The following is a 13755-nucleotide window of genomic DNA, read 5'->3' as shown; positions in this document are numbered from 1 at the left end:
GAATGTAGCACCCTCTAACTCTAGTCATCTCTCTTTCCAGCTATAACATAAGCTCCTGGGGTTGGGGGGCAGGGAGTGTCTGTCTTATTTGTTGCCATATTTCCCAGCACCGGAAAGAGGTACTGAACAAATAAGTCAACTGTCTCTGTTTCACAACTGTGGAAACTAAGGGTCAGTTAAACTGAGCAGCTTATTCAAGGTTACTTTGATGGATGCTGCACCCCCAGGGCTGAGGGGCCCACTCCTAGCTAAGTGCCACTTAAGGTACTGCCCTTCAGCTGAAAGCTGCCTCGCCAAAGCCTCCGTCCCTTCTCTGGGAGCCCACATCCAATGACTAGCCAGTGGGATCGAAAGGTCCAGCTCCTTTGCCTCAATCTGGAACAACTCTCAAAGGGCCCCTCTAGCCCCAGAACTCCCCATGGCATCAGCTGAGGCCTCTGTTGCAACTGCACCACAAGTCAACTTCTCCCTCTGCTCCATCCTGCTGCTCTCACTCCTTGTAAGTGTTCTTCTTGAGCACACACCCCTAAACCTCCCCCATGCAAATTTAGGTCACAGTGTATGTTACCAGGGAAACCTGACCTTTGACGGTCACATAGCTTGAAGGTCTATGCGAACTTGAATTCTCATTCTGATTTGATAGACCTGAGCATGCTTATGCCTTCCGCTCTTCCACACTGCCTCAGTCTTGACTTTGATCAGCCACAGGTAGGCTAGGGGCTGGGGACACCCGGATGAGCATAACAGAGTCCCTGTTTTTGAGACACTGCGGTCCTCAGAGAGAAACAGTTCCCCACCCAATCCACTCAGGGGAACAGAGTGCCAAGGGCAGAGGGGACCAGGCACCAGAGGATCCCATGGGCAGCCTCACCAGGACAGGCTGCCTTGGAATCCAGACCACAAAAATACCTCCTGCCAAACATCAGCAGATCAGGTCCCCTCCCCCCAGACTCAGGACATAGACCCTGCAATTTCCAGAGAGGATCCCAGCCAGCAGGACCTCGAGCAACCACTGTTGGTTCCTTGGGTTCCTTGAGGCTAACCCTGGACAAAAAGACTCCGAGGTGTGGTTTGGATGCAAAAGGACAGAGAATCCCCCGTCACTGGCTGGCGCCTCTTTCAGGCTCAGCCTGGTTCTTGATACGTGCCGACTCAATATCTCCCTAAACGCCCTTCCTCTGGCGAGAGGGAAGGGGCTTGGCTCTTATCTGATGGCCACCTTTGTCTTTAATGCAGTTTCTTCTCATTCTTTCCTATGCCTCCCCCAGTTCCTGGGAGTCTTGAGGAATTCTCCAAACACAGGATAAATGCCCTATATTTATCCAATATAACTTCCAGGACCTCCAAAGCATCATTTAGGAATTTCTCCATTGCTCCTTTCCTCCCAGGCAGGTCCCTTGCCTCCACCTTACAGCTGGAAACACTGAGCCTCAAGAGAAGAGAAGATGCTTTCCTGAGTACATTGAGAGGCAGCTGCAAGAGATTCCAATCTTGGGCATCCTAATTGCCTGGCACTGCTGAGACCCTGGGTGTGAAACAGTAATGGGCATATTCCGCCCACGTGGTGATCAGAGCGCAGGCGCACAGACGCTCGCAGACCCATCAGAGGTACATCAGCAGGAGCGGGAGCCCTCGTTATTATCGCAGCCCAGCCTGAGCTTCATGTAAGGGCCGCCAGGCCCAGGGAGCCGTGCAGCTTCCAAGGGGCTACAGCCCTGGGGCCCTCAAGCTGTGCCATTCGACACCTAGCCTCCTCGACCCAGCCCTGGCTTCAGAGCTGAAGAGCTGAGACCGAGCACCAGCTCCAGCTCCTACCTGCTACGGAGCCTTGGCCAAGGCCCTTCCCCTCTCTGACCTCGGTCTCTCTGCCTATAAAGTGCGGAAGCTGGACCTGAGGAGGTTTTTGAGGGACCTCTCCAGAGAAGGACCACCAGGTAAGAGAACCACCCTGATGGCCCTGCACTGAGCCTCTCACTCTCCCGACTGGCCCCCCTCCTCAACTGGACACGGGCCTCCTCTGACCAATCTGTTAACAAAGCTGGAGCCCTCAAGGTGCTTCCCATCCCAGCCTCACTTGCTTTCCTAGGGCTCTCGGCCTCGCAAGTCCTGGCTCTGGGGCTGGGCCCAGGACCCCTCACAGCTGGAGAGAAGGAGAGCACAGACAACACTGGCTGAGCACCTCATCGGTGCCAGGTGCCGAGCCATGGACTCTTACATGCATGCCTGTTGCCTCTGCATCATCGGAGAAGTCAGAGCCCCTTCCCCACCCTTCCCTGCCAGTCAGAGAACGACCCCATCCGTGTTAGAGGAGGAAGAGGGCATGTTGCTCTGAGAAGCCAGGTTTCAGGGCTCCTGTGAGAATCACCCACAGATAAGAGAAGAAACCCAGACCAGAAGCACCAGCCTTGAGATGGGCTCCTGACTCTGCCACTTGCCAAGAGAGTAAAATTCAGCAAGTTATAGCCTCGGTTTTGTTTCCTCTGATAATGAGAGGACATCAACACCTACCTTGTGAACTTGTTACAAGAACGGAAGCTGACAACGGATATGAAATATCAACAGATTATGTGTTGGTTAAATACCACCCTCCTTCCCTTTCCCACCAGCCCCGCTTCTCTCAGGCTTACGTCCTGATTCTCTTTTAGATGTTAAGCCCTCAGAGCTGAGCATGGCTACATTTCCCTTAGCAAAATGTCTCCAGCATAAAGACATACTTGAGAAAGTGGTTTTCCTCCTCTGCTCCTGCCCCACGGAGGAGGCACAGCACAGACAGTGGCCGTGGCAGCCACGACAACCACGACAGCCCAGCATGCCACGGCAGGCTCTGCCTTCCTTCCCTCCGGCCTGGGTGCCTGCCATCTTCAAGCATTCCGTTCCAGCTGAAAGTTGGCATACAGGCGCCACAAGCCAGATGTTTGAGTTTTGTTAAGAGCGGCTTAAATAAAGCCTTTAAAACAATAATTCTCAGCCATCAAACGCACATTTCTCTTTCTGGCTTCATCTCTCTAACACACCAGTTTTTTAAGAAGAAAAGGGAGAGATAAACAACCCCTCTACAAAGAAGAAACATTTTTAAAAGCACATGGATTTTGTCATCATGCTCTGGCCTTTCTGATATTGACAACAAAAGAGAAAAAGGAGCTTAGGGGAAGAGCCAATTTCTCCAGCCCTTGGCACACACCTGCAGCCCCAGAAGGTGTCTGGAGGGATCTGGACAGGTGGTGGCCATCTGACAAGCTCCCTAAGGCAGAGTTTAAAGAGAGGGAGATTTGGATGACACTGGTGAGTTGGAGAATCTGCCTCCTTTTCCCTCCTTCCCCCTCTTTTCCTCCCAATGGACACTTTGCCAAAAGTGTGTGGGGGGTTCTTTTTCCCTGTTTTGTTTTGTTTTTTGCCACACACATGGCATGCATAAGCTCCTGGGCCAGGGATCAAACCTGCACCACAGCAGTGACCAGAAACACAGCAGTGACAACACTGGATCTTTAACCCACTGAGCCACTGAGGAATTCTGTCAAAAGTGTGCTTTTGAGAAGGACAAAGCCTGCCTCTCCACCTCCCTGTGTGATGGCACCCAGAAAGGAGGCCTGAGGTTGGATGCCTTTTGCAGTCTAGAAGCCATCCTTCCCAAGGAAGCTGATATTAAAGGGAACACCCACATGAGGCACAGCCACCCACAAGGTTGTCATGAACACAGCTGCACACTTCTAAGAGCCAGTGACAACACATCATTGTCACAATCTCCACTGAGAGTTAAAGACCAGATTCCCAGAGACTTCTAGGCCTGGTGTAGCTTTAAGAACTGGCCCTTCTAGTAAGAGCCATAAGAGGAACCACATGCTCAAAAGTAGAACAAGACTTTCAATGATGGTCAAGTGGCTCCTGTCAGACCCATCCTCCCACACATAATAATTCTAAACTCTGGGTAAAATGTTTTAAAACTACCTAAAGACACCGGTGAAACAAAAGGAAGGCATAAATCAGAGGGTAATTTACAGTTGGAAGAATGACAATGGGTGTGTTTCATGTTTTTAAAGGATTTTTCCTGAGAGAAGACCACAATCAGTGTCCTAAGGGATAGCTAAGATTTTAGGAAACCTGCAGCCTTAGCAGCTTGAAGAATCAGAGGCAGAATGAATAAACACAGCAGCTGAAAGTGATGGCAGAAATCCCAGAAAGGGGAGAACCACAGAGACCAAGCCCTAACAGTTATGTATAAATTTTACCCAGATCTCTGGTTGATCCTTCAACACACATGCACAGGGAAGACTCCAAAAATCCCAGCTAAGATTGCAAGAACTGAAGTGAGATTTCAACTGCTGCCCACCAGAGAGGCGACAGATGAGTGTGGAGTATGAGTTCAGTCAAATTAAAAGCAAAAAATATCGAAACTCTTTAGAGGAATGTAATAGAATCCAAAGCCTCTCCAATATGTCATTCACAATGTCCGGAATACAATCCAAAATTACTAGACATGGAAAAATCAGGAAAATGTCACCACACTCAAAAAGAAATCAACTCTAGTGAGATGACATCATGGCTTTAATAGGCCTGGAATAAGAAGTCACTTTTCAGGGAAAGCTCTGACTCCAAGGTCAGACACACCTAGGCTTGTGTCCCAGCTCCACCACTCTCAGTTGTGGGACCTTGGACAGTTCCTTTACTTTTCTGAGCTTCGGTTTCCTTATCTACCAAAAGACAGTAACACTGCCTTCCTCCCATGATTATTATGGAACCAAATGAAAAGAAATTAATATGAAAGTGCTCAGGAGTTCCCTGGTGGCTCAGCAGATTAAGGATCTTGTGTTCTTACTGCTGTGGCTCAGATTAATTGCTGTGGCACTGGTTCGATCCCTGAACCAGGAACTTCTGCATGCTGCAGATGAGGGGAAAAAAAAGTACCTGGAACAGCATTTGGGACAGAGTATGAGCTCTATAATTATTTGTTGATTCTGAATAATGATTCCCAAGTCAACAGTGCATCTTCATCCTTAACTCGAAGTCTTTAAGCCCCTTGACATTCCATTTCCTTCAGTTCTTTTTTTTTTTTTTTTTTTTTTGTCTTTTTTTGCTATTTCTTGGGCCGCTCCCACAGCATATGGAGGTTCCCAGGCTAGGGGTCCAATCAGAGCTGTAGCCACCGGCCTACGCCAGAGTCACAGCAACGCGGGATCTGAGCCTCATCTGCAACCTACACCACAGCTCACGGTAACGCCGGATCCTTAACCCACTGAGCAAGGGAAGGGACCAAACCCGCAACCTCACGGTTCCTAGTCGGATTTGTTAACCACTGCGCCACGACAGGAACTCCCCATTTCCTTCAGTTCTTAAAGTGGGAATGTTTTGCACTGTACAACCTGAGTTACAGGGAAATCTGTCTAGTATAATCTAAGGGACTGCACCACCCATCTAAGTCATAAGAATGCACCCATCTAGCTGTATCTTAAAGTAGGGCTCTGGGACAGAAAGCAACAAGGGCCCCTATCTAGAACTCATTAAGTGGTTGTTTGAACAAAGTCCTGCCTCCTCTAAGCACTGGACCCTAGAATCCCCACCCTCAACTAGGGATGTGTTGATCAGGAACTGAGATACCAAGGTAGTCATAGGATTAGATGTTGTTCAAGTTGGAAGGGACTGAGAGCTAACTTGGTCTAATCTCTTTATTTCAGACATATGGAATCTAAAGCATAGGGAGGAGAGGTGATTGAGGTTGATTCCCACGGAAAATTAATAAAAGAATCTTCAGCCACACCTTAGAGGATTATAAGCACATGTGCACTCATATTTCAGCCATATCAGGCTTTCGGGCTGTATGAGTAAATATACAAGAAGGGCTGATGGAAGGGAACACCATTCCCATTTTTCAGGAGAAGAAACTGAGCCCTAAGAGGTGGTGTGAACTTTTTCCATAACACCCAGACCAGCAATGTCTACTTGAGGCTCATCCCTGCTCTCTCCATCCCTAATCCTCAGACGTAGCCATTTTAGGAGTTTCCTTGTGGCACAGCAGGTTAAGGATCTGGCATTGTCACTGCCAAGGCTCCAGTTGCTGCTGTGACACAGCTTTAGTCCCTGGCCTGGGAACTTCCACATGCTGCAGGCGCAGCCCCCCACCCCCACCCCCCAAAAAACCAAAACAGACATAGCCATATTATTAGAATGGGTACCTGTGAATGCAATTCTTGGAGTCTATCCCAAATGAAGGGAGCTGGACAGAAGGTCAAACACTCCAAGAGGAGCCATGATGGGGAGGTGGCAAGGACCAGACAATACTGGTTAGCCATGAGAGCAAAGCCAGTCAGATTCCCACTCCACCCCACCTCTACCAGGACCCATAAAATTTTCAGGGCTTTGACCTTGGGGTGGCCTTTAGGATGTCCCTCTGGGCTGCCGGGATTGGATTTATGTAGAATATTTCACCCTCAGACTGAGGGGGGGCCCCCCTGGAAGACTGGGAAAAAACTCAAAAAGAAGCCTCTTGGAAAAGTAAAATTCTTTCTCTGGAAGGCAAGCTAAGCCTTTCAATTCTGTTCTAGTGCCCCCCCAAGACTGGAGAATGCTCTCTGTTTTCATTCCCTTCTCTTTGGTACCCAGCCAAGGCCCAAGCCAAATTAGGTTTTGCGGGGTGGCTCGTCCCTCTGATGCCTGAGGAGTCCCTGCCCCCTCACTGGACACCACTTGCCCCATGTGTCCAGGGCACAGAAAACTTCTCAGAAAGTTAGTGGTCTGGATGCTAAGGCCCAGGCTTGCTCCCTATGCTCTCTCCAACCCCATTCCCACCTTTGATTCCCCCGGCTGCGCCCCCAATGCTTCAGACCAGTCCTCCAGGCTTCCCCTCCCCCTACCATGCTGCTATTCTGACCTGCTCATAAATTGCCAAGTTTGACTCCTTTTTCTTCATAAATTCAGAGCTTCCAGCCTCCTGTTTGATTTGTGTTCCTGAATTTTCCATGATATTTTCCATGGCTCAGCTAACAGCCAAGCAGAAGTCCCCCTCAGCCTCTACAAGAAGCCACAGGAGTGATGGTGGTGGCACCAAAGACGTTGGGGGTTGGGGAGCGCAAGCCCTGCAGAGGGGATAAACTTCAGGGACATGGCAGGAAACTTACAGAAAAGAGTGAGGTCTGCCACCTCCAAAGGAGTTGGAATCAGAGAAGGAAACAGACTTAGCAGAGGCCACACAGCCTGTTCTTGGAATAATAAGTCCCCTGGCATTTCTTTGAATCCAGGATCATCAATCCAAAGAACATTAAGACCAGAAGGAAACTACAGATTCACCTAATTTTTCTTTTAGAGTATGGCGTGTGTTAAATATACATAACAGAATTTACCATTTTAACCACTTTTAAGTGTACAGCTCAGTGGCATTAAGTGCATTCGAATTGTTGCACAACCATCACCACCATCTATCTCCAAAGCTTCACCTGATTTCACAGACTGAAAACCCAAGTGCAGAAAGATGACAGGACCAGCTCAGGGCTACACCGCCTGTCTGTAGCAGAACCCATGTTAGAATTCGACCAACGAAGTGCTGCCCAGAGGCAGACACCTGTGGGGGTGGAGGCTGAAGAGAAAGGGCCCCTCCCACAGCTCTTCCCCACCCTACAGGGCCCCCACCTGACTGGAAGCCCCTCCTCCACTGCACCTGCTCATCCCATTCCTCGGAGAACTTGAGAAATGGCCCCAGCTGCATCTGAGCCAGCAAACACTGCAGGGGTCTCAGCCCCTGGCGGGTTTATGGAAGCCATCCATCCACAGCTGAGAGCTTAAACACATCTACATAATCAGCTCCCCTCGACCCTGCTGCTCCCACCATTTCTCATGAAACCTCACTGAGGCTCTGATTTTTTTTTTTTTTAATCGAAAACATCAATCGACACCACTCCTCCTCCCCCAAGTCAGGGGAAAGATGGTGCTGTTTAGACCCAGGACTTTGGTGCGACACATACTAGATTAAACCCCAGGAGAGGGATAATACAGTGGTAAAATACATCTCCCAAACACACACACACACACACACACACACACACACACACACACACGAGTGTGAGCATTTAATTACCATGGGAAATAGCTTCCTGCCAATAAACACCACCCTACTTTCTCTCTGCTCCAGCCAGACGCCTTTTGCTGTAATATTTGTTCCCATGATGGGCCCTCAGCCTCTGCCTGAATAATTCACACACAGGTAGGGCTGGGTCTTGTAGGGAGGTTTGGGATGAAGTGGAGGAACCGGGGAAGCGCCCCCACCCCAGGGCTGGCTGAAGTAGGGGCTCAGGCCAGTCTACCAGGGGTGGGGAGGGAGAACATCTCTCTGAGATGACATGAAGCTGACAGCTGGAAGTTTTAAAAGACCCAGTCCTGAGAAGGGGAGGGGACGCATTCCCAGCAGAGGGGAAAGCATGTGCTAAGGCCCCAAGCTGGTCTCAGGCTGCCTGCGCCCCCTGTCCGAGTCTGACTCTTCTTGGTGAGGGGGTCCCTCTGCCCTGCTCACCCCTGCCTCCTACCCTCAAACAGGCAAACCGTCCTTCCCAGCTAACGAGGACTTGCCCTCAGTCAGCCTGTGAGATGGGTCAGGAAATGGTATTTTCGAGATGAGGGAGTGCGGCGTAGAGACCTTGAGGGACACAGTCTGCGACAAGCCAGCCCTCCCCACTTGGAGCCCACACGAAGGCCCCAGAGAAGCCCAACGAGATGGCTGAGGCTCCCACAGACAGAGGACCCTTCATTCCCACCGCCCACCGGGCTCCTTGCGGGGAAGCTGGGGTCCCTAAAAGACACTCCCCTGCGCAACAGCCCAGCAAGAAAAGTACAGGCTCCAGAATCAGACTGTACGGCTTCGCATCCCAGCTCCTTCCCTTGCTAGTTGTACTGCTGCGGGAGCTCACGTCACCTGGCCTAGCCTCACTCTCCTCACCTGTGAAATGAGGTTAAGACTGTTCCCTATTTAATAAGGTTTTGCTGTAGATACCTGGCACAATGCCCAGCAAATAGGAAGCACCCCCCCCAAAAAAAAAACCCATAAATAAGATTAGTACTATTCACGTTCAGACACAAGACAAGATTGGGTTTTTAATTTGTCTTAAAAATGAAACACATATCCTCCAATCCGCACACTCACAGTTTCTGTATAAAGTGAACACCACCTTCCATCCTACTCCCTTTCCTCCCCACCCTCTGAGAATGGCCAAAACTACTAACCACTGCCCCATGGGAAGAAAGCCCCAGGTTGCTGCGATGATCCATTAAGATGACATGCAGAGTGACTGCACCCTGGATGGGGCCGCGCAAATGGTCTCTGTTGATGAACATGCTCTTAAACAGCAGCATCGTTACCCGATGCTCCTGGGCCCTACTGTCCCTCTACTTCTATATTTCGGTTGTAAGCAAGCAGCCATAGAGCTGCGACCGAAGTCAGGAACAGACTTTCATGTTGTAATCAAATGAAACTTAACAACAAAGCTAATCAGCCACACGTGGGTGCTGTGTGTTATGATTATTCTGCTACTTGGAGATAAAATCTCATTGGTAAGCACCAGCTCAGATAGGAAGCGCTTATGTTTTTCTCCTTCGTCAGGTCTTCCGAATCTCTGAATGCTAGTGGCATTAGACTGAATCCATATCACGGGCATATACGCTAAAATTTATTCTCAGGAAATTCCAGACCCTGGATCCATCAGCCAGGGCTCTCTGCTGCCCCTACCCCACCCAGGTCTTCAAGTGTGTCTCTTCTCTCCCCCTCTTCTTAAGAGTAACTATGTCAGCTCACCCATCAGTCTCAGGGAGGATGGTACAAAGGACATAGATTCTGAATTAGAATGTCTTGGATTCAAATCTTGGCTCTGCCACCCACTACTTACATGACCTAAAATGACTCACTTATCTTCTCAAGACCTTAGAAGTCTTGAGTGAGGACAACGTAAGGACAAATGAACTAGCATATGCTTTAAAGGAGTGGCACATTATGCAGACTCTTGTGTCAATCAAATGCTTGGATTCAAATCTCAGCTTGGCTACTTGCAGGCCAGGTGGCCTTAGACAAGTCGTTTGACCTCTACGAGCTTCAGTTGCCCCATCTGTGAAATCAGAATAGAAACAGTACCTATCGCCTAGGGCTGCTGCGGGCACAATAGGGATGTTACATAAAAAGCACTCAAAGGAATGCCTGACACACAGGGCACGTGCAGCAAATATTTGCGGTAGTGGCTGGTAGCACAACGACAGTCCAGTGCTGGGCACATCTTAGGACTCTTCTCAAAGAGGTGGGCTCCCTGCTCCCACCTGAAGGGACAGCCCTGGAGCCCAGAGCCACACCTGCACGGCCAGGAGGCTGGCAACCCTGATGGAGGGCTTCCTCTGGGCTTCGGCTTCGGCGGGGCAGGGAAATCCAGACAGACAGAAGTCAGGGAGGAAATCAGACAGGTGGGAAGGCAGGGCTCAGGAGGGCTGGCTCCAGAGCTCAGGGCTCTTACTTGACAGAGCTGCCGGACCCCAAAATGTGGGTCTTCACCTTTGGCAACTCTGAGACAGAGAAGCCCAGCAGCCCTGACTTTGAAATGCGCTCCACTCAGCTGTGAATGAATAATTTACAGTCTTTGATTTTATATTGCCGAGGAGAAGGAGAGGGAGAAGACCATCGGGAAGAAGGGCCTTGGGAAGCAGGAAATGAGAAAGGAGGAGAGGAAATAGTTTAACCCTTTGTGGCCTATCTGGATTGTCAAGTCTCCTCAGAGAAAATCCCCAGAGTCTAGATGCTGCCAGGCCTGCTGATGCTCCTCACTGGGGGACCATGCACCAGACATCAAGAGTCACACGAACACGTTTGGGCCAGGGTATCAGTAAGCCTAGCAGGAAAGAGAAAGGAAAAGTGAACAGGCCTGTGAGCCACAAAGATGTGATGACACTTTACCAGCGTTGCCAAATGACTTCCCTTTCCCCTGCTTAGATCCTATCTCTTCAGGTGGCAAACCATTCTTCCTTCACCAGAAAGCACGGAAATAGCCCTCTCTTCACCAGCCTGTGGATGCGAATGGTACTAACAACACCCAAATATTGCTAGCTCCAAGCACATATCTGCCAACTCAGGGATCCAAGCCTTTTGCAAACTTCCTCCCGGTGTCTGGGAGCATCTCACCCTTGAATAGTTCTGCCTTTCCACTCTCTCGACTGCTCTGCAAATTTGCTATGACAAAACCCTTCACTAAATAAGGTGGGTTTTGTTTTGTTTTGTTTTTAAATCTTATTGTCACTCTACCCAAGTATTTCGGAGCACCTACTTTGAAGCAGGCACTGTGCTAAGTACTCAGCATTCTCCCACAGGGTGAAAAGAACTTTTCCTCAATCGGCATTGCGTTCAGGTGCAGGCAGGAGGGGTCCCACCACAGCGTTGCTTGGTTCCCAAAGGGCTAGAGACTAAATGAAATGAGTCAATCAACACAGTGTTTTCCCCTTTGTGGACACACAGGCTGCCGATATCATTGGGTTCCGAGGGGTTTAATGGCCAGCCACATACCTGTTCCCAGAACCACTGCCCCCGCCCCAGGCCTCAGGCCTGCTACGGCAGCCAGACCTCTCGAGAGAACTCTTCAGCCCCTTACAATGAATTCTCTCAGGGAACCCTCTTTCTCCCTGCACCCTGGCTTCCATGGCCCCTACCATTGGTCCAGCAGACACAATTCTGAATACATAAGCCCAGCTAGGGACAGAGTTAAAGGTTTGGGTCCCCTCACCCCCAACAAAGTCTTACACTGGCTGCAAACAGATGCCTGAGGCAGGAAGCGTCACTGGCACCTAGGCCATCTAGATCAGAGCGACCGCCACCCTGGAGGCTGCCGTCTCCCTCCCCAGTCCTGACTGGCAGCCCCTAGGACCTCTCTCAGCACAGCTGCTCCTGTGAGAAAGGGAGCAGCCTCGAGTGGGAGACGGCCACTGAAGCCCTAAATGGATGAAAGGCACACTTCTCTGACATCGTTTCTCTCCAGAGAGCGGGGCCTGCTCCCTTCTGAGCCTGGCCATGTGGCAGGCCAGTGGAGAGCTGCCTGGGCTGCAAGTATCCTTGGCATGGACACCTTAATCTGGCCCCTCCAGCTGGAACCCAAGGTGAGCAGGATACATGTTGAGAGAATTCTGAAGGGGTGGGAGGGTCTCGGTGAGGCCCAGGCAGCCTCAGGTTACCCCAGACCTGACAGCCCATCCAGGTCTGGGCATGACCTAGAGCTTCCAACTTCCACCTGGACCCTGGTTTCTGTGGCCTCCTGCCTCCTTCTTGAGGCCAAGCCCCCCCCCCCATTCTAGGCCCCCATTTTGATATCTGCACCGAAATCCTTGGGCTTGAGAGCTTGCCTCAGTAGCTAACTAAAAGCAATAATAAAATTAGTAATAATGACTAGTATTTATTAAGCACTATTTATTAACAGAGCCAAACACTGTTAACTACAATTCATTGCATCTTCACATAACCTTGTGAGGTAAGTACTATTATCACCCCCATTTTACAGATTTGCAAGCAGAGGCATGTACCCCAAAGACTGATGGATGGTCTCATCTAGTTACCAAACCATCTGCTAAGAGACCTCATCAAGGCTAACCCCTCACCTCACACCTCTCCTAGACACCATCTGGGCCACTGTGTGTCAAAGCTGAAGACTGGGGGTTCTTGCTGTGGCACTGCAGCAGCTCAGGTCACTGCAGAGACACAGTTTCAATCACTGGCCTGGCACGGTAGGTCCAAGGATCCAGCACTGCCACAGCTGCAGCGTAGGTAGCAGCTGCAGCTAGGATGCAATCCCTGCACCCTCATCCTCAGGGCTGCAGCCCCCAGCAGAAGAGGGGCTGGGGACCTCCCCTTAACCCTCATCCCCTGACCCAGCATGGGAGGAGAGCGAAAGCACAGACTGGCCTTGCTTTCCTCCTCCAGCCTCTACCCACCCGCCCCCGGCTTCTGTTTTGTTTAAAGAACTTCCCTCCGCCAGGCAGAAGAGCCCCCTCCTGAGCTCCCTGATCCTGCAGCCAGGCTTGTCAAGCCTGGCCTCCCACTGCCTCTTGCAACTCTGCATCCCCCAGCCTGGGATGTGCCCTCTGCTGTAGCTGGAGCCCTTCTCAGTGTTCTTGGAAGAGAGGGGGAGCTGCCTAAGCTCTCTACCTCCAGGCCTTTGTAAATGCTGTTTTGCTTAGGGCAAACCACTTCTCCTACCCTGCCCCAAAATCTTACTTGTGCATGAAGGTTCACTTTTCCCGACTCAGTGCCCTCGACAATCTCCCCTTTATACCATCTGCATCACCCTTTGATACAACTGTGGACCCAAGAGCCTGAGCTCCTGGACAGTAGGGCAAGGTCTGACTACGCATGGCACACACAGGGCCAGCACATAGTAGGAGCTCAATAAAAGTCAGGTGGAAGAGTGGTTTCCCTGGGGTGAGAGCCAGGCAGGGTGGTCCTTAAGGCTTTATCGATCCAGCACTGCCACAGGGACAAGGGCAGAATCCACCCAGAGGCAGGCACCACGTGGGCACTCAGAGCAGCACATTCATAGCCTGTGAGGAAAGACAGCACTTAATTGGGCACTTACAAGGGTGCTGGGTGCTGCGCTAAGCACTTTACACCCATTATCCTATTCACTCCACACAATAACTATGTCACATGGACACCATTAGGCCCATTTTCAGATGAGGAAATGGAAGATCAGAGGAGTTAATTAAGCTGACCACGGGGACACAGCTGCTCAGTGGTAGAGCTGATACTCGAATCAGGTCTGA

At 50.5% G+C, this 13755-nt stretch overlaps 1 protein-coding gene across 10 annotated transcripts in view; it reads right to left on the bottom strand.

The window, feature by feature from the left end:
- CCT6B (chaperonin containing TCP1 subunit 6B) overlaps window positions 1-13755 on the bottom strand; it is a 277630-nt gene that overhangs the window by 199071 nt on the left and 64804 nt on the right. Inside the window, exons 15-16 of one of the 10 annotated variants that reach the window (XM_084985142.1) lie at window positions 11277-11412; window positions 9047-10844 (exon numbers count right to left, since the gene is read on the bottom strand). The exons of 7 other annotated variants lie outside the window; for them this stretch is intronic. In XM_084985142.1, the coding sequence (XP_084841268.1) occupies window positions 11354-11412 (59 nt within the window). In that variant the 3' untranslated portion in view covers window positions 9047-10844; window positions 11277-11353. Of the gene's footprint in view, window positions 1-9046; window positions 10845-11276; window positions 11413-12391; window positions 13534-13755 lie in introns of those variants that run through there. 2 more of the 10 variants (XM_084985141.1, XM_084985136.1) reach the window with 2 other exon arrangements.

The sequence above is a fragment of the Sus scrofa genome, chromosome 12, assembly GCF_054392235.1.
Source record: "Sus scrofa isolate SSC_HxYL_T2T_F1_AM1 chromosome 12, Sscrofa_HxYL_maternal_Yorkshire_Landrace_v2.0, whole genome shotgun sequence".
Classification (NCBI taxonomy): Eukaryota; Metazoa; Chordata; class Mammalia; order Artiodactyla; family Suidae; genus Sus; species Sus scrofa.
This window is presented reverse-complemented; position numbering and strand designations above follow the sequence as displayed.